We start from the raw sequence: 21,141 nt of genomic DNA on the forward strand, positions 1-21,141 counted from the left end.
ACAACCAAAACTAGCCTACTCATTGTCAACATGTACATGAAATGTAACGTTTCATGTGAATCAAATTAAAATGTTTTCTTTGCAAACGTAGGCATAGTTGTATGGTGACAGATTAATTTAATAATTCTGCTGTGTGAATCACGGTAAGCGTGCAGGAAGTGGCCACTTCTTAATGGGACCCACTGTATGGAAGTGGGCTAAGTAAAATAGAGATGTTTTAAATAAGATAAGGTTAATCAGAATTCTACGATATGCCCGCTTGACAACGGCAGAGATAGAACTGGCCTTTGGCCATAGCAACCATCCATTTAGAACGACTGGCCTTCATAGCAACCAAAGATCTGAGCAGTGTTGCAATGTGAGGCAAAGTATGGAACGGTGATGAAACATACAGAGACAGGTCAAGAAATATAGTGCAATGTAGACAGTAGTATACAGTTGATTTACAGACGGTGGTTTAGAGTAATATGAAGTATTCCTTTATTCTGAGATAGGCTACATCAATAGGCTCTCAAAACAACCCCAGGCTCACAAAACAATCCCAAACAGACATAAGGTCTTTATAGAGCAAATCCATATAGATTATTTGTCAAATAAACCAGTAAAACATAATTTGTGGGATGGAATATATAACATTCACACTCATAGCTCATATTTTTTTAAAAAAATAAATCAGTGAAAAAAGTATCCTGACAAACAAGCAGCTTTTAATGCCTTGGTCATATTTCATAATTTCAATTCCTCTGTAGGTTACCTGATAGCCCAGTTTGAGAGGCGCAAGACGCGCGGACATTATTTATTTTTGCAGCCAATCACTGCTGTCATTTTATTTTATTGATTTGATCTCAGTCATAGAAGCTAAATTCGAAGGTAGGCCAAAGGTAAAATCCAATGAATCGCATTCAACCCGCAAGGCAATAGTTGAATAGAGCTTTTGAGGTATTGCCACTGCTCCAACACTGAAAGGCACTGTTAGAATGCTTCCCAGATAGCAGTAGACTCCGGACAGACTCCGCCTTCAAACTGGCAAATCCGTGTAACTGTCACCTCTGTTTTACTGTCGTGATGGAGACATTGACCTGGATCAGGCACCAGGGGCAGGGAAGCACAACTGATCTGCCAGCCGCCGTGGAAACAGAAGCGCCAATTTTTAGTTCTACGAGTTCAACTGCCTTACTGCTGCCAGAGCTGAGTTAGACATTAACGGAAGCGGTTGGTGAACACTAGAGCTAGTGAAAAGAAGAGTTCGTTTGATTTGTTTCAGGTAAGTCTATTTGCTTCAAGTATATTAGAATGAAATACATTATTTTTGCTTTCATATAATGTGAATGGCTCCTTTTGACGTTTACTTTAAACTGGTCTTGGACAATTAGCTAACGTTAGCTTTTGGGGTAAACAAGGGTTAATGAAATGTTCATTTTATCCATGTAGCAGCTACAAATTAATTTAGGAACGCTTTTTATCCGAAGCGACTTAATTTGGTCAATTTACTTGTTACTTCAGGGCTAGTCTCCCTTAGAGCAACTTAGACTGAGATTTTAACCCACAATTTCCAGGCTAGCATGCTAGCCTGATTCCTTAACCGCTGCCGCATCCTCTGTAAGCCAGAAAATAATTGAGATGTGTTCTATGTAGTGAGATACGTGTTTGTATGTTAAAATAATGATTTTATACAGTTAGGCGTGTATCCAAGTATCAAATGAATCATGCCTTCTCCCTCCTCCCCCGTCTCTTCAGCCCCAGGACCGAGGCGTTCAAGTGGCGTGACTGGATGCCCCTGTCTGCAATCCTCCCTTTCAGTAAGGTAAGTGTTAAGTCTTGTAGCACTGTTTAGCCTATGTTTCTGACATTTAAAACTCAAAAACGAAAATATATTACATAAAGGTGTTATCAGGGATTAAACTTCTCGTTTGTACGACGGACAATCGTCATTTGGAAATTCGAATCCCCGGTGGTGCACTCGTAATCAAAGATAACGGTCTCTCTAAAAGCTGAATGTGGAACGCTGGATACGTGCTTCATGGCTTCACTCTAGAATCTTTCGCCCTCAGCGTACGCCATCTTGACTACATAGCGGGAGGGAGCATTTTCAAACTTGTGGTAATCGTGGTTGAGAAAACTGAAGCAGCAGCAATGGATAACACAATTTACAGAGTTACAATATAGTTATAACACAAACAGTGACCGATTCTTTGTAGTGCTGCAGCGATTGGTCGACTTATTCAACGTAATCCACCATGAAAATTTACAGAGCCGTATAGACCGGTTTCAGGTCCCTAACAATGGAACGAATTGGGATGTTGGCGAGTTATCTATGTTGTGAGATACGTGCTTGTATGTTAAAATAATGATTTTATACTGTTAGACGGGTATCTAAGTATCGAATGAATCATGTCTTCTTCCTCCTCCCCCGTCTCTTCAGCCCCAGGACCGAGGCGTTGAGGTGGCGTGAATTCGGCGTGCCCTGTCTGCAATCCTGCATTTCAGTAAGGTAAGTGTAAGTCTTGTAACACTGTTTAGCCTATGTTTCTGATATTTAAAACTAAAAAACCAAAATATATTACATAAAGGTGTTATCAGTAGGGCTGTAACGATATACGATTCGGACCCGAAATCGCGACATTCATATCCACGATACTGTGTCGCGGTGTGAAAAGGCAGAATCGCGACACACCCTTTCTAGTGCACTGCTTTGCAGCTTATGCGGCCGCAAAAGCAACCCACATCTCCCGCTTTACTTATCGGTAGCCTACGTTGTCCAAAAACAAATAAATAAATAATAATTTCACACCTCTCCTTGCTTTCATTGTAGACTATGTGTGCAACTTTACCAAACAGTATAGAAGTAAACCCCCTCTCCTTGCCCCGCTCTCTCGCGCTCCCTCCCTCCCTCTCCTGCTCAATGAACACGCGCGACTTAAATAAAACATTCACAATCGTGACAACAAGGACGCATAGAAGACGACTAGCTAAATTACTATTAAATCCGCTTAGCATCATTAGCTATCATTGCTGCACATATTTGTTTAAAACTCTTGCATTGAAGTTGACTGATCATCTCAATACCATAGTTTCCCAAAAGGGCCTGTCCCAAGGAGAACAAGTATTATCTTGAAACTTAAACACACATGGGGAAACTGAACAGTCTAATCAGTAGACTTATGATGGGCTAAGCTAGGCAACTATGCTACTTTGTTTACAACATTTCCAGGCTTCAACCAGACAGCTGAATTGTGTGTAATAATAAATAGTAGGCCTAGGCTATAGGCTAATCTGCATAAAGTGTGCTGTCATAAATATCAGTCATTCAGAAAAATATAAAGGATATAAAATAAAAGATCTTCTGGTGTTATAAGGGAGGCTATTAAAATGTTATTTAATAAAATGTCTAGACCCCCAAAAAAAAAAAAAAAAAAAAAAAAAAACGGAAACTAATTGGGATGTTGGCGAGCTATCTATGTTGTGAGATACGTGTTTATATGTTAAAATAATGATTTTATACTGTTAGACGGGTATCTAAGTATCGAATGAATCATGCCTTCTCCCTCCTCCCCTGTCTCTTCAGCCCCAGGACCGAGGCGTTGAGGTGGCGGACTGGCGGAATTGGCGTGCCCTGTCTGCAATCCTGCCTTTCAGTAATGTAAGTGTAAGTCTTGTAGCACTGTTTAGCCTATGTTTCTGACATTTAAAACCCAAAACCAAAATATATTACAAGGTGTAGGATTAAAAATTCTCGCTCAGATGACGGACAATCGTCATTTGGAAATTCGAGTCCCCGGTGGTGCACTCATAATCAAAGATAACTGTCTCTCTAAAAGCTGAATGTGGAACGCTGTTTTTTTTTTTTTTGCTTAAATTGTTTGAACAGGGATAGAAATAGACATTCCACTTTGTCTTCTAATTTGTACCCTCCATTTTCACATTTTTCAAATTTTCTTGTTCCAAGACTAAGACTTGTCATCTTTCTCAAACAAGATTTTTACATTTCCAATCTAGTGGAAGCATTACACACTGCATCACAAATCATTCATTCTCAAATTCAACTCAAATCATTAACTATCTTGATAATGCTGAGTAATGTAATTTTTGTACAGGAAGCATTAGCCAAGGATTGTCATGTGTGCTGATTGCCTTTCTTGTCTTAACAGGGGCAGTAAGGACAAGATCCACCCACCACCCAGTGCATGCGTGCATATGTGTGTGTAATAAATTGAGAGGGAAAGTGTGTGTGATAAATGAAATTTAATAAAGTAAGTAAAATTTTGAATTTGTGCTTCTTTTCTGAAATACATTAGTACAAGGTTTTGATTTTTAGATAATTTATTCCAAGATGTCGATCATTTAACACTCAATATACATGATTAAACTACTGGCTACTGAGTTCAACTAGGGGTATTGGATGTTACTGTTTAAAAAGCTTTATTAGTAATCCTTTATACATTTGACAATCTTAACTTTTTAAAGCTTGAAATTCTGAACAAATACTGTAACTCCTTGATTTGTTAGTGACATTGACTAGATAGTACAAATGGGTGCCAGACGTAAAATGAGCTGGCCCGCATTTGGCCCAAAAAAGGGCCGCAATCGCCACTATCGAATACTCATCTGGTCCGGATCTGGCCCAGATCATTATGCTAAAGTGCACATTTGGCCCAAATAAGGGCCGCGATCGCCACTATCAAACACTCATCTGGTCCGGATCTGGCCCAGATCATTATGATAAAGTGCACATTTGGCCCAAATAAGGGCTGCAATCGCCACTATCGAACACTTATCTGGTCCGGATCTGGCCCAGATCATGACGATAATTTGCACATTTGGCCCAGATCCGCCAAATAAAAAACACAGCCGGTTCAGAGCCGTCCCAGAGCTGGGCCAGATCATGAAAACGGATGCGGAACGATGCTGCAGAAACACGAAAATACGACTTTGAGTTTAGTAGGCTATAATTTTCAGTTCCTGTTTATCTATTGCACGATGGGTAATAATTTAAAGGAATCGTGTTGCAGTCTTGTAAATAGTGACCCTGCAAGATCCCTAGTCATTGCAAAATCATAGGCTGTGACTTAAAACTCTACTACTTGTCTTTAGATGTGAGAGGGTCTGAGACTGTAGTCTTTCAAAAATCTTTTCCAAATCTTTCCAAAGTCTGTCAGCGTAAGGAGGGCTTGTGGTGAAAGTGCTGTGGAGAAATTGCAGGATCTAACCTAACCACACCCAGTTTACCTGCTGGGAAACCCTGTAGCTCCGGAGCAGGGGCTCAGATCAGGATAAATTGTTTGCTCGCCCTCAGTTCACTCTTTTGTTCATCTCAACCCAGCACTCCAGTGTGTCCTGCTTTGTGTGCGTCTTTGAGTTAACGTAAGTCATCACTTTAATGACCCTCACTATGACTTTTGTGATGTTTATCAGTTTGTAGAGTAGCTCTGCCATCATGTGTAAAGTTAAGGTCTTTGTTTGTTGGTTTGGTGTGCTGGAGTCCCATGTGAGATGATTAGGTGATGTTGGTTGACTTGGGATGTCAAGTATTGTTTAGTTGTACCTTATATAGCCATATGATTTCAGTTTATTGTTCAAATGTCAATTGGTTTTGTTTGTGAGTTGGGATCTGTACTGATTTACCCCATTTCACTGATTACTCCATTTTCTGTTTGTTTCCTCTTTGATGCAGCACACATACAAGTAAAGAACAAAAGAACAGATAAATTGAAACTCAAATAAAGTTCACTTGTGTTGCACCGAAACCTGCCATCTCCGTGTCATCACTTCATACCATTGAGCCTTCTGACCGAGGCTCTGCCTGCTCGCCACACACCCACATCGCCCCTTACAGTTCCTTCAGCTGGGTTGTGGAGGTTAGCATACTAGAATAGAATACTGTTAAGACTACTGTTGGGTTGTGGAGGTTGGCACACTATAACATTACAGCTACTTGTACTATGTACTATAACTGCATAATTATAGGCTGTTCATCTTATTGACTCCAACACAGAACCCACCCCCACCCCCCTTCACCTACCACCACAAATACAATTCCATTCTGTGGGAAACACTGCCTTCCATTAACAGACGCTTCATCTTATCCATGACAAATGCATAGTCCTGTAGAATAGAGTATTGTTAGAATACTATTGAGTTGTGGAGATTAGCGCACTAGAATACTACTGTTAGAATACTGTTGGGTTGTGGAGGTTAGCACACTAGAATAGGGTATTGTTAGAATACTATTAGGTTGTGGAGGTTAGCACACTATAACGTTACAGCACAGGGTAATCCTAATTTTATGCATCAAATTTATTCCAATCCAACTCAAAAGTTTTGAACACAAAGTGAAGGTTTTATCCAGATCAAAACCAAGAATAGATTGTGATCTAATCCATTTTCAGGATCCTTGTTTCCCTTTGAACAAGCCGTTCAAGATTTGATCCAATCTGATAGCCGAAATCCGGTAACTGAAATCCGATAACCGAAATCCAATCACGTTTCTTTTGAACAATTGGGCCCAAACAATCAAAGCATATGTAAAACTAAAAAGCTATGCTACCTCATGTTCGTTTTGCTCGGACCCCGTAAATCACCGCTTGCGGTTATATTTATTATTATTACGCTTCCGTCATTGAAGTCAATGGCAGCCCATAGAACCGTCTGGTGAAAAGTTGTGAAATTTGGCACACTGATTACGGACAGTCCCATGATTAATGTCACCAAGTTTCATGCCGGCACCTCGAGCACTCTAGCGCCACCAACAGGCCAAAGTTGGACATGCGTTCACGCACGAAACTTTTGACCCGTAGGCCCAATTGTCAAAAATGAGGTATCGTTGGAATCCTTTGGCCAATCCGAGTCCCCCCTATGACGTCAATTTCCGCCATGATGGATTTTCCGCCATTTTGGATTTAATCAAAAACACAAAAGTTTTCACAGGTCACAAAATTTGTCCGATCGACACCAAATCTGACACACATGATCTTCAGATCAAGCCTCACAAAAGATACTCCTTTTCGTCTTCGGAACTAAAACCGGTCGTCCGTAACAGCCAATCGAAATATGCGGCAAAGCCGCCAAACAGGAAGTGAGCTCATATCTCAGCAACCCTTGCATGTATAAAAGCCAAACTTGGTGCATGGACTCAGGACACAATCAGGGGGACGCTCAAGAAATCTGGTGACCTTTGACCTCTAGGGGGCGCTGTAATTAAGAAACATGCCTTTTGGCCTGTAGCTGCTGTTTTGCTTAGAATTAAAACGCACTAGTGGTGTCTGGTAATACTGTTGGAAGTCCTTAGGCCGACCCAAGCCAACTTGTGATGTCATCGTAATTGATTCGGCCGCCATATTGGATTTAATCAAAAACACGTACAAGTTTTCGTAGGTCACAAATTTCAGCTGATCCTCACCAAAATTGGCAGAGACCATCTTCAGACCATGCCTTATCAGTGCATTGCTTTCTGGAACAACTGACAGAAGCATTCGGCTGTAACAGCCAATTGAAATTGGTGGCGAAGCTGCCAAACAGGAAGTGAGCTCATATCTCAGCAACCCTGTCATGTATCATAACCAAACTTAGTATATAGATTCATGGCCCCATTAGGAGGATGCTCAAAAAATTTGGTGACCTTTGACCTGTAGGGGGTGCTGCAATTAGCAATATTGCATTTTGATGTGTAGTTGCTGATGTGTTTTATCAATCTTTTATTTTTTGATGTGAAACTGATGACAACATGTTCCATCCAGTTAATTCTAATGCGTGCGCGCAGGGGCAGGACGGGACGGGTAGGGAAGGGCAGGGGTGATTAGGTGGGGGGGGGGCCTGGCTGGCGGAGGCGGTGGCAATACTCAGCCCTGTTTCAGCCCTACAAAATCAGCTATGTTTTGATGTGACATTTGTTGAAAGTGTTGATCGCGGGTGTCTGCTGAGTTCTATCTTGTCGCCGTGGCTACTCCGGCCTATTCTGCTTGGCCCCCTCATTGCTGCTTGCAGCTATATTTTATAAACGTGTTTGTTCTTCTTTCATAGCTCATGTCACCTCTTCATACATTGAATTACTGGCTACTTACCTGCTACTTAACTTACCCACTGAGGCTAGTAAAGTGTACCTTGGTTAGTTACCAAGGTTAGTTAGCAATGTAATTCTCTATTTAAATAAACTTTTACATTGTGGTGAGGTAAAATCGATTGTCATTTCCAAGGAGATGAACTCCATAGCCTAGGTATCCATTCTCATTATATCTTGAATAAATTATTGTGCCCTTTTGAAATTAGTTTGGCACAGATCCTGTGTTTTTATATTACCGGTATGCACAAGAGGGTCTGATGTAGCTAAGCCTACATCAGTGAAACCTGTGGAAACATTAAAAGACCCAAGTAGCCTAGGCTAAATATGTGCTAGTATTTGAATTTGTTTTTAATTGGTTTGGTATTGTTTTTACATTCTATTATTTCCTATTTTTAGTTTGAAATGTAGTTTCATCTGAAAACCCTGATACTATCTTAATGAAACTATTTTTTATACAAACAATTACATTAAAAGTGTAGGTGCAGTTAGGTTTTATACACTGTTTGTGTCATGTGTTAAGGACCAGCAGACAGGAGAGGCACAGGACAAAAGCCGTGAGCAGGCCGCAGGGAGACGACAAGATGAGGGCAGAGGGCAGAGTTGATCAAAACAGTTCTCTTTTGGATATACAGCATAAAAACGATGAGATATTCTGTAGCCTACTGATTATCAGTTTGTCGCATGTTTAGACCTTGTATGTGTGTTGCACAACACATGTTGCACTTGGCGATCACGGTGGGGATTGATATGGTAATGGGCCAACCAGGAAATCAGATTTAGGGTAGCTAAACCCATGTGTAATAAAATGACTTTTCATACTTAGAAATATTTCGAGTATATTCTGAGTAGGGATGGCGAAATTAAAAAAAAAATCTTAACCGGCCACTGAGCCTCATTAAAAGTCGGTCACCGAAAATTCTATAACTGCCATGATACCCGTGTCCTGTCGGGCGTCTTTCTCTGCCCGTGATACAAGTTATCCCCCCATTTTAGAATGGTTAGGCTCCCGTCACACAATGTTAGTTCGTGCCCTTTGTATTATACATTTTCCCCAATCATTGTCCACTACTTGTGGAGGAATAAGGGTTTTGTTTTGGGGAGAAAAATAATTGCATTCCCTGCGCACCCACGCACAGGCACACATTACGCACAACATTGACCTTCCATGCAACGCGGCACCGAGCTCGGGCTATAAAAAGCTCACGTTACAAAGTCACAAACAGAGAACGCTACATTTGGTGGTGTTACAGGAAAGTATATTAACCAACGTCTTCGTAAAAAAACTTTTTTTAAAAACAGCCTCTGTAGCAAAGATAATGAATGCGTAGCAAGATGGGTCGTCCTAGTTCATGTCTATAAGGGCAAAGTGGAGTTCAGTCAGAGACGGGCTCTGGTTCAGTTCCCGCCTGCACAGGGGCGTGTCACTGACGTATGACTTACGTTTGAACGCCTCGGTTCCACGCCAGACAAGCCGGAGTACAAAAAAAAACTTGGTGTACACCTTCATTAATGTTGATTTTTTCCCGACTGGAGGGTCATACTATCACGACATTCTACTGAAATAGGGAGGAGGGTTTGGAGATCATGATACCGTGTCCGAAATGTGCATCCATTGCTCAGAAAAATAAGGCTTTGACAAATTCTGGGAAATTCTTGGATTCTGCCATAGACCTCAATGTTAAAAAGAGAGCCGATCACTACATAAATGTGCGGGGGCGTGTACTGCTACCCTATTTGCATACATTTCCAGGGACAGGAAATGGCCTCTCATGAAGTATCTTCGTAATCAACCATCTTTGTCTGTAGCGTGCTGCACAAAATCCTTTGCAATAAGTTCCTAGGAAGCTGTCGTCATGCCAGCTGTCGTCATGCCATTTAAGTACAGATGAATAATAAAACACAACAAGTAGGCATATGCTAAGTTAGTCTTTCGTGTCTTCGTTTGCCATTACATTGTTACAATTATTATCCATGCCATTTAAGTACAGATGAATAATAAAACACAACAAGTAGGCATATGCTAAGTTAGTCTTTCGTGTCTTCGTTTGCCATTACATTGTTACAATTATCATCATGCCATAGTCAACACGCAGCCACTAACACTAACAAGCAGTGAAGTTTGTCACAATATTGCAGTCAGGATTGCAATATGCTACACGCAACACTTAACTTCTCAGGTCAAAATGATTGTGAGAATGGGTGAGTTACCTCACGTCCGCGTTGTGCTTTTTGAATAGGCTACGTTCTAAGTAAACATTCTAAGCTGGCGCCAAATAGCCCATCAAAGGTAAATTTTATCCATTTGTCTGTATTTGTAACAATTTGTGTAGTTTCATTTTTTTATAACAATAAAAGTTTTTAGGCCTATATGTTCTAACTGTTTACATAATGGGTAACATGCTTCACATAAGCCTTATTTAGGTTAATAGTGGCGATTTTTTTTTAGCTGCGCAGACAGGACCTGTCATGTAATGGTGCTTTCTATTTGTCTTGTAAATCATCGTACACCCACTCGTACAACATGTACGAATGAGTGGCTATAGGAACACGTTTCTCTCGAGCCACGAGGGGCATTAGCAGGAGGCTAGTCATTGTTATTGTTTTGTGCTACGTTTAGCCTCTAGCTAAATGGCTGGAAAACAAATTGTTACATTGTATTGCAGGCACAGCAAAACCGTGCAATGCATTAATTGGCGACCGGATTGAAGCAGCAATGTAATCTAGTGTGTCAGAGCATTACATCAACATTAACATGACCAACACAGTACATATGCAAAAAAATACATGTCATCTCATCTCAACTATGGGCGCAGCCATGTTTGTTGTAAGGTTGGGGTACCCTCAAGTACTCCGAGGTAAAGTGGGCGTGCCTGCCCAAAATGCCGCAAGAAAGCTGGGTAATTTACAGTTTCTAACTCGGGCGGCGGATTTACGAGACAAATAGAAAGCTCGGTAAGGCGTACAAATAGTCACTATAGTAACCGGTATAAACTGTTTTCGGAATGGCTACGTGAGCTCTGCTGCGGCAGAGCCATGGCTCTGTGCTGTGGTTGCGCTTAATAAATTCCGCCGTGGGACGGCTCATGCTCACATTTATCATTTTTAGATATTGAGTGATCATATCGCCCCATACAATACAACACCAATAACACGTGTGGGCCGCGGGTCGTGTAGGTGATGCACGTCGGGAACTGTATGCGTTTATCAGTGTAAATGCTATGTGGGAGCTACGTGTAGGGAATTAAGGCTTACTAACGGTGGGACCCGTGAAAGCGAGACCTTCGCTTTTCACATAGCATATTCTTTATCTTCTACTGTCCTTACTGCTTAGTTGTGTTTTTAGATTATATACTTTAATTACTCTTTCTGCTGTTAAAGAATGTGTTGTATGTATGCTGCTGAGACCTTGAATTTCCCCTGGGGATCAATAAAGTATCTATCTATCTATCTATCTATCTATATTCAATAAGGATCACACAGACGCAGGCGGTAGCGTTAACTCATCTACCATTTTAATTTTGATCTCCTCACCAACAGACCCAAGTAGTCAATCATTCATCAGTCAGGCTTAACCCTTAAAGGTGTGGGTTTTTGAACATTCTCATAAGATTCTGTTCCACAACAATTCAAGGTTGTAAAATTCTATGTTGAATTCAGTGAACCCAGATAGTCTTTATAATGTTCATTTTCCACATTCCCGTACACCTTTAAGGGTTAAAGGTGTGGGTTTTTGAACATTCCAACATACAGTAGATTCCGTTCTGTGACAATTCCGTAACAAAGTCCTAAAATTCTATATTGAATTCAATGAACCCAGATATTCCTTACATTTATTTTCTAACATTCCTATCACCACTGTGTGACGGTATACCTTTAGGCGGGGATCACATTGGCCAGAGGTAAGCGTAACGCAACGCTCAGAATATAATACGTTCTATCTCGTTCCTAAGTAACACAAACGGTTAGCCTAAACTGACTATGAATATGCTCATGTTGCGCTTTGAAGGTTGAACCAAGTTCAACACTCAGCTTGTTCAACGCTAGCACTGCCACTGTTCCGCTGCCAAACCATAGAGAAAAATAGGAAACCTGCCGCTTGCCGCTGGTTAGTGTGATCCCTGCCTTATGCTCAATGCAACAGCTCAGTGCATCACTGAACAATAACTCAATGCACTACAAAGAACACTTGTGTGTGGACATAACTGTCACCACCGCCATGCCATTCTTGTATATAGGTTTGTCACATGATTCCATTCCATTACAGTATCTGGTCAGTATTGTAGCTTGAATGTTACTCTTTTTTTGTAAGTCACATTGGATAAAAGTGTCTGTTAAATGAATACATATAAATGGATGTAAATGATAGTATGTGGCCAGCCCTGTTAAGGGGGAGGGGCAAGTAGAGTGTTGCTATCGCAGCACCGGGAGATAAAAGGAAGGAGTCAGATTGACACGGAGTCAGACAGAAAGATAGAGGTGGGAGGACAGAAGACCTGGAAAAACAGGCTCATCACCATTCAGAGGATACAGTGCTCAGGAGGTAAACGGCAGAAGTGCAACAGAAAACAGTTGTTTGGAGAAATCTGACTCTACAGACAATGTGATGGCTATGTATACATCATACGTGAATATATAAAGAAAACAAGAAAGAGAGACACTGATCCATGACTGGAGGGACTTGTCTGAAAAAAAATATCTCACCCATCTCATCTGCCACTACTCTGGGCTTCCTGCTCAACACCCTGGAGAGGCCATGAGGAGTCTACTCGTACTGTCTGGACTAGCTTTTTTGGTGAGTAGCTGTGCCTAAAAATGGCCTATAGGCATGTGTATCCTGGTAGAATAGAGGCATCCAATCTTTTTTTTAATGGGTGTCGGATTAGGCAAGGCACGGCAAGTTTATTTATATTGCTCATTTTAAACACAAAGGCAACGCAATGTGCTTAAGATACACAGCAAAAAATCTTAAATAGTAAATTTAAGCTGTGAATTTGCTTGCGAAAAAACTCATCTGCATCAGCTACAGTATGATCCACTAGTTCTACATTAAATTCATTTACCTCAGATTGATACAGTAACTCATGTATTTAAATCCCATAAATACTAGACTGTACTACTAGATTACTACTAGACATATACTGTAAATTGTACCAAATCAAAACACTGCATCCGGGCCAGACTTTGGATATACCTGACTGTGTTGGAAGATATTCAACTTTATGTTAGAACAAGTTGAGGAACACCAATAAACATAATAGCTCTAACCCTAACCACTATAATCATAGCATTAGACCAATCATTTGTAAATTTACCTGGAACTCCCAAGAGTGAATTCACAAGAATTTATCTTGAACTGCAGTAAATAAGAGAAATTCACCTCATTCCTCCTACTGAGGAACACATACAAGTGGTTTCCCTAGCCTCCAGTGTTTGTTTAGAGTAGATTTAGGAAACACTGATGAACACGGATAATTTCTCCTGGTGTCTAGCCTCTATCTGTTGACCATGTTGGAACTTTTTGATTTTGTTATCTCTTGTATCCAAATTGGCTATTGGGGTGTACGTGCCTGTCACTGTTTCTCTATCCAGAGACGGGTGCCTGCAGGAATTTATGGTACGTACACCCATCTGGTGTGATGGTAACACTGTGTGTGCGCTGTCATTCTCTCTCCTGCTCAAACAAAAGGTGTGCATGAGTATAGTTGATTTTAAGTTGATTTTAATTAGGTGTTTACTTTACAGAAAAATGTGAATAGCCTACTGTCATGCAGTTAATGGAATACTGTGCAGAGTTGTGAAGTTATGGTAGGCCAACTTGGTGTGAATACACACACAGGGGAATACACAGACTCTTGAGCTCTCTCAACTCTAATGGGCAATTTGATTTGGTAGAATAATGGTTGGTAGTATAATTCTTAATTTTAATTTTAATTTTAATTTTCATTTTTCTCACAATGCCTTCTTTATCCACTTTGCTCTGTGTCTGTGTATTTTTGTTCTCTGGAGTGTCATTTGTGTCTGTGCCTCTGTCATTCTGTACATAGCGTCTTCAACATGGCTTATTGGGCCTGGACAGGTAACAATGCTGAAGTCTAATGTCAGGGTAAAGGTCACTCGCCATTGGTTTTTGATGTCTGACCTGCATGACACCTCATCATCTGTTGTGTTTTTGGCTAAGATGCCAACATTTTGTTTTTAAGCTAAATATCAAATATTGCTAAAAGTACTAAAACATGGTTCTGAAATGGGCTGATTTCATTTGAAGAATTTGAAGTCCATCCTAATGAAATGTCTCAGTTTTTATTGGTCCTAATACCCTCCTGAATCATACACTAAAGTCTACTGCCATAGATAATAATAATAATAATAATAATAAGTTTTATTTATATAGCGCCTTTCTCAGACTCAAGGTCACTTTACAAAGTCAGCACAAAGAAGTGGAGTGCATATTTTTTTTACAGACTAAAGGCCAAAGTTGTGCCCAACATGCACTCTAAATTGAGTAGAATAGGGGAACATTTTCAATTAATAGCTATCACTATTAAACTTCTCCAGTTGATTAGTGGCATTATACCAAAGAAAAAATGCATTACAAGTGTTTCAGATTTTATGTTTATATATGCAAATTAGGCATTTATTCATAAAATGTACCATAATTTGCATATTGCAAATCACACAATTGGAAAATTGGATGAAGCCAGGTTAAAAATGTATTGTTTCATTATGTTGAGACTATACAGATAGACAAAATTAAATAAGGGACTGTGGTTATGTTTCTCTACCATCCTGTTGGATTCTCTGAATTCTCTGAAGTCTCAAACAGTAAAACTGTGCAGAGTCTAACAGTTGTGGTTGTTATTAGAAGCGGCTGCTGAGCCTTCCGACAGAAGATGCTCCTTGGGTTGCTTCCTCGATCCGTCTCCCTGTCAAAACCTAAGACAAAGCCTGTTATACTAAAACATACAAACGTCAATCATGCCAACGTGGCAGGTGCCAACCAGTGTACAAAACCCGGCCCTGGCCAGATGGAGATACTAGCCCGAATAGGCAGACATGCTGTCTCCCTCGGCCCATGTTATCACCGATGTTCCTCGGATGTTCCTAAACATCGGCCTGTATGACCTTCCTGCTGGTACACAGGCCTAAGGCACAGTTATGTACAATAATATGGACCTCTCCCTGTTGTATACTACACACAGATGTAACATATGAACACATCAGAATACAGTAAGAATACCCCAGAATTCTACAGTCCCCCCTCTTGATCAATCAAAAACACAGATTTGTATAGATCATACAAAACAAATAAACAGGAGTCTGATGTGGTCTAAAGAACAGATAACAAACCAAGCATTACCTCTCAGGCACTTTAAGGAAAAGAAAAGAAGTGCAGGCACCTTGAAAGAAAACTTAAAAACTGATTATGTTGCTGATGATTATCTCACATTCTAAGAGTTAAAAGAAAAGGAAAACAAAGTCTTTTGGAAGTTCAGGAAACCGGCCAGCAACAGTTCAGTTCAAAGGCAAAGTCCCTGTCCCAGATGTTGTCTGTGGCTCCTGGCAACCTCATAGGTACATGTGGAGTGAAAAGAAAGAGCAGTATCAGTTGAAGGATAGTCATGAAAACAACAGTATATATATAATAATCTATTATAGGGGTGTAGCATCCTCCCAATCCTGGTCCCCCAGTGAGTCCCCGGTTAACCCGTTGCTGCGTGTTCAGCTCCCTTACGGGTGTCCCCAGAAACCCACCTTTAGAACCAGGACTACAGGATTACTCCCCCCTCTTGATCTAGCTTAACTGTAATCATTCTCAAAAATCGGCAATTGTAATTGTATCCTCAGATTAAACATTTCATATATCAGTAATCACACATATCAAAATCAATTAAGACTTCAATTAAGACTATCATTTTTCATAACATGAGTTTGTGTCAAGAAGAGTCCACTACCACAGCACTCTGAGCATGCTCGGGTTCTCAAAGAAAGATTCTACTCTCGGATCCCTAACCTTTCATTTCTCCTGACGTAATAAATTCCCCGTCAAAATGAAAGTCTCCCGTGAATCTTCCCCCCTCTAGTTCACACCTCACCCCTAAAAGAAGATCGGCGGAAACTCAGATAGAATCCGTACCCTACCCAAGAGCGTCATGTTTCAGGCGGTTCTATTAGTTTGCAATGGCTCGCACGTATCCACTTTTCTCTCACCCTGGACCTTCACTGCCGACTATGTTATGGCAATCCACATCGGGGAATGATGTCTTTCACAAGGACTTTGGCAGTGTGTAGTGCAGTTCCAGATTATGCAGGGAATGCCTCAATCCACCTGGAGAACTTGCACAGGACAACCAGAACATCTCGGTAGCCTTTGCACTTGGGAAGAGTGATGTAATCTATCTGGAGAACTCTGAATAGTCCTGGTGGAGCTGGTGTCTTCAGCATTGGCAACTTAACCTTCTTGTCGTGATTGTTTTGCCGACAGGTGACACACCACTTGGCGATGTCTGTGGCGTTGCTGTGAACCCGGTGACCACCAGACCCGGTATGAATCTGTTCCTCATCTTCTCCACTCCCACGTGTCCAAGCGAATTAATTTTGCGCCGTCAGATATGGTAGAAGACTTTCTGGAGCCACAGTTCGTGTTCCAAACCTCCACAAGTTGTCATCATGGAGCTTCGCCGCATTTTCAATCCAAGTCCATTTTTCTTCTCGGCTCGAGCTGTTCTGCATGTCTATGATGTTGGCCAAACTTTCCCGTTTTCCCTCTTCAGATGTTTCTTTGACCTTCTTTGTCACTCTCATCATGCATTTCTCGTTGTCATTTTCAAAAATGTTCCTGTTACCGTTAGATCCGTCCGTGTTTCCATTTCCGTGTCCATTCTCGTTAGTTGTTTCGTTATCTCCTCCCTCTCTTTTTCTTGCGGCTGTTCTTGACACCGCATCCGCCATTGCATTGCCTCTTGCCTTGTATGTGCCTTTACTTTGATCACTGCCAGTTCCTTTGGCAGCTGCATTGCATCCAACAATTCTGCCACAATCTGTCCGTTCTTGATGGGACATTGTTTCACACATGGAGGTGGTTTTCCAGTCAGTCTGACAGGTTCCATTTCCAACAGTCCACAGTCATTCCTTCCCTTAGCCCATGCAGGATGTTCCAGGAGATCCTCTCTTTTTAGCCTTCTCAGGTTCCACAAGACTTCTCCATCTCCTTCTCCAATGGCTATGGTGACTGGGGCTGTCTGCTTCAGACTGAATTTTTTTCCGGTTGGTCCACCAGCTGTATTGATGATGCCTGACAGAGGTATTTCGTGTTTCTTCAATAGGTCAGATGAAAAGACTTTAAGTTCAGCACTAGTATCAATCAAGAATTCAATTTTGATGTGTTCTTCAAGCAAGGCAGTAGCATAGAGGGTGTTGTCAGTTTTAGCTGGTTGGTAAAGCACAGACACGCCGTCAGTGGTGGCTACTGTGCGCACAGGGCATATGAGTGCCTCGTCAGCTGACTCATCCCAGTCCTCCATCGCTGGCCTGGTTTTCTTTGTCTTTGGCCTTGTTACCGGAGCAGTCGCTCCCTGGGCAGCATTGGATGTAGATGCCCCATCATTCCCTGGTGCAGGTGGGGGTGAGGGAGGTGGGGGTGGGGGTGGGTGAGGTAAAGAGTTGACAGGTGGGTGAGGTGGGTAAGGGCTTGTAGCCAGTGGCATTGGTAACAACAATGGGGGAGGAGGAGGTACTGAAGCTATGGCTAGTGGCTGTGGATAGCCATACTGGAGTGGAGCAGTTTGATGATGGTTGGTTGCAGACGTTGTTCCTTGTCTTTGTGGATTGTAGAAAGCAGTGGCTGTTGATGGGGCCAGAATGATTCGTTTTGTGTCACCTGCTGGCTGTTGGTCAGGTGGGGTGCTGTTTCTTGGCCCATGTGGGGTCCCCATAACAGAAGCATTCTGTCCAATGAAGCTGTCTTTATCAATGTCCACTGCACTTCTAGATGTCTCCACCATGGCATATGGCGCTGTTGAGTCCAAGTCAGGCAGAGTCGGATTGAGGCAGGTGCTTGGTTGCCTGTTTGCGACCATGGTTGCGACCCCCGCCCCCACTAGGTGCCGGTGTGTATGGGAGGAGTCGGCTCCTCCCCGTTGAGTGGGCCTCTGAGACTACTCCTCTTCGCCTCATTCCACTCTGTTCTGGCAACACATCCGCTTCCATGAGTTGTTCCTCCAAATCACGTCTCAGTCTCATGTCTGCAAATCCTGTCTCGGATCTCTAATTCCAACTTCTCTATTTTTTTTTGTAATTTTTTCTCAAATTTGCCCAATTGTAATTTCACTGCCATCCAATCTGACACATAGTCTTGTATCTCAGCTAAGGCCTGTAACTTAGTTTTCCTACCAAGAACCATATCTGGATTGTGCTAATATCAAATCATTAAATATTAAATTGTACTATGTGTTTCGTGCAGTGACGTGATACTTTTAAATATATTTTTTTATATTTTCCCGTGATGTGGTAGTGATATAGTGACAACTTTGCACTTTGAAAATTTGGTTAGTAATTTGTTCGCCTCTCAATTGTTCACAAGTTGTCTATCTCTTATTTATTTTTTTCACACTCACACCCACACACACACGCTCCCGCCAGGGAAAAGGAAACACTCTCTCTCTATCTCTCTCACTCCGTAACCTGACACTTGGTAAGTTATTTTACTCACAGCATGATGCCACAACAATAAATTTCACCAGTGTCAGTTCCACTTAACTCAGACTGTTTCTTTTCTCCCAAAACGGCTGGACAATGATACAAATTAATGTCTCACTCACACTTTTAACGATCTTTCGTTAAATTCCCAGTTGACCAAGTCAACAAAAAAACATAGGTGGAAACCCTATCCCACTTTTCAAATACTGCACAACCAAAACACCCCACTCTGGTGATTTCGTCTCCTTTCCGTATCACTGTAGCACTAAGTTTAGTCCTTGTTGAGAAACAACCAGTTCACTCAGCAAAATAATGACTGTAGCAACTCCTATTTTCTCATTGGCACACGCACAGCATTCATTTAATAACTTACACAACTTAACATGTAATGGCAGTACAGAAAAAGAAAAGATTTAATCCCCCAAGCTTGTCCGTAGTTAATCGATTACTTCTTTTAATTCGTTCACGAATCTATCCAATTAGCCAAAATATGTGTACACTTTGACCTTTTACTTTTTTCCAGAAAACTTCTTATATCAAATAACATCTAGGAGCTCATCAATCATTGATATAGGTACGTTACTTGTCAAAACACTTAATGACACAAACTTCAATACTCTCATTAATGTGCAGCTTTTAATTTCTAATTTATCTAATAAATTAGCTTTCCTTTGGTTCTTTTTCCCGTATAAAGGAGTAAAGATTTTTTGCCTTCACCTGGTCAGAATGTCTTCACTGCATGCAGGGTGCGCAGTGCAGCAGTGTTTCCCCTCTTGGCAGGCTTCCAGCAGGGATTCAGTCACGTCAATCAGGGTGCCAAGATGGACTCTTCTTACAGATGTTCAAAATCCATTATCCATTATCATCCATCTATACATTAGAAAATACTATTTAGTCAGATATTTTGGTATAAAATGTAGAAAATATCAGGCTATTGAAAATATATCAACATAACTTCCCACTAATCAAACACAAAATATAGATATGAAGAAATATGTAATGAATATGTATGTTTATGTTTATGTATGTATGTATGTATGTGTTACTGAAGTGGATATTTCTCCTCCACAGTGTACAGAAACCTTATTTTGAGAAAACACCCTTTAAAGATTATAGTGAAAGGGAATACATTTTTCAGTGGAAACCACTATTAACAGACAAGTCAAAGATCAACCTATATATTTTTTAAAGTCGCTTATTTGTTCTAAAAAGCCTTTCAAAAATGTCAGTAACATCATTCATTAGCAGAATGCTAGCATGTTATGGGCAACGATGACCCAACCTGTAAGAAATCGAAAGGATATTATAAGTACTCGTTCATTCAACTTTTGACCTATAATCCATATTGAACTTGCAAAAACTACAGTAAGATCTGTGATTTTTCAACCACAATCAATGACAAACTACAACCAAATTCAGTACAATGGGGCTTAATCTAGTCTATGGACTTAATAGGAAGTGAACAGGCTCTAGACGGGCTGCGGTACAATGCACCTGCTTCCTGGTACCTCCAAAACTTGAGCTGCTGTCTGTCAGATTAAGTTCTGAAGACACGAGTAGCCTGAACAACACTCACTAACCATATAGGAAATAGTCTGCTGCGAGAGAGAAAAGTGTGGGTAATATGAAATAGGCCTATAGCCTACAGGAAGGCCTTTATATGAACTAACTGTGAGTGAGACATTGTTATTCCACTTAGCATTTACATTTACATCTATTCATGTGGCAGACACCTTTATCCAAAGCGACTGACAGCAATAGAAAAAAACATTTTAAACTATTACCATAATAACCCTTTCGTGCCCGTGCCGAACATTCCATTTTTGGTGCTGGATGACCTTACACAAAAAACCTTATTTCTTGAGTATAATATATACCATTAATGGGATATACATACCATTGTAATCAGAAGGGTCAGTTCTATCAAATTATGTAAAATACATATGGTAATGTTGATATAGTAATGAACAGTCTTTGAAAATCCTCTCCAAATGTATACCGAAATTCGTTAAAATTTAATTTCATTCGCATAAAAATGAATTATCATATTTCTATACAAGAGAGAAAAATATAGAGTGTATGACATGTTCAGCAAGTTGTGGGCTATTTAACAAAAAAGACTGAATTGGAATATCATTAACCTTTCAAAGGTTATGATAAATTAAGTGATAAGTGAAAAAAAAAAAAAATGCAGGAAACGGGATTTAGAATGTTGACAGAATTCACATTCTCACCAAAAACATAAAAGTATGCATAAAAACTAATAATGAAGTCAGACACAGTGGTTTAGATTTATTTGGTCCAGAAGAATAAACCATTTATTTGTATATAAGCAAATGCTACAGTCAACAATAATGATATATAAAAGAAAAACATGTACCTTACCAGTA

The 21,141-nt window shown here is 40.7% G+C and overlaps 1 protein-coding gene and 1 long non-coding RNA gene across 2 annotated transcripts in view; both read left to right on the forward strand.

Moving 5' to 3' along the window:
• The first annotated feature begins 1,775 nt into the window (after positions 1-1,775).
• On the forward strand, positions 1,776-4,321 carry LOC125300946. The gene is made up of 3 exons (XR_007194642.1): positions 1,776-1,804; positions 2,423-2,491; positions 4,149-4,321. It is a non-coding gene; the product is annotated as an uncharacterized LOC125300946 (long non-coding RNA).
• An 8,206-nt stretch (positions 4,322-12,527) lies between these two features.
• LOC125300358 (desmoglein-2-like) overlaps positions 12,528-21,141 on the forward strand; it is a 47,229-nt gene continuing 38,615 nt past the window's right edge. Inside the window, exon 1 of the mRNA XM_048252236.1 lies at positions 12,528-12,848. Coding sequence (XP_048108193.1) covers positions 12,810-12,848 — 39 coding nt within the window. The 5' untranslated portion in view covers positions 12,528-12,809. The remainder of the gene's footprint in view (positions 12,849-21,141) is intronic.

The sequence above is a fragment of the Alosa alosa genome, chromosome 9 (assembly GCF_017589495.1).
Source record: "Alosa alosa isolate M-15738 ecotype Scorff River chromosome 9, AALO_Geno_1.1, whole genome shotgun sequence".
Taxonomy (NCBI): Eukaryota; Metazoa; Chordata; class Actinopteri; order Clupeiformes; family Clupeidae; genus Alosa; species Alosa alosa.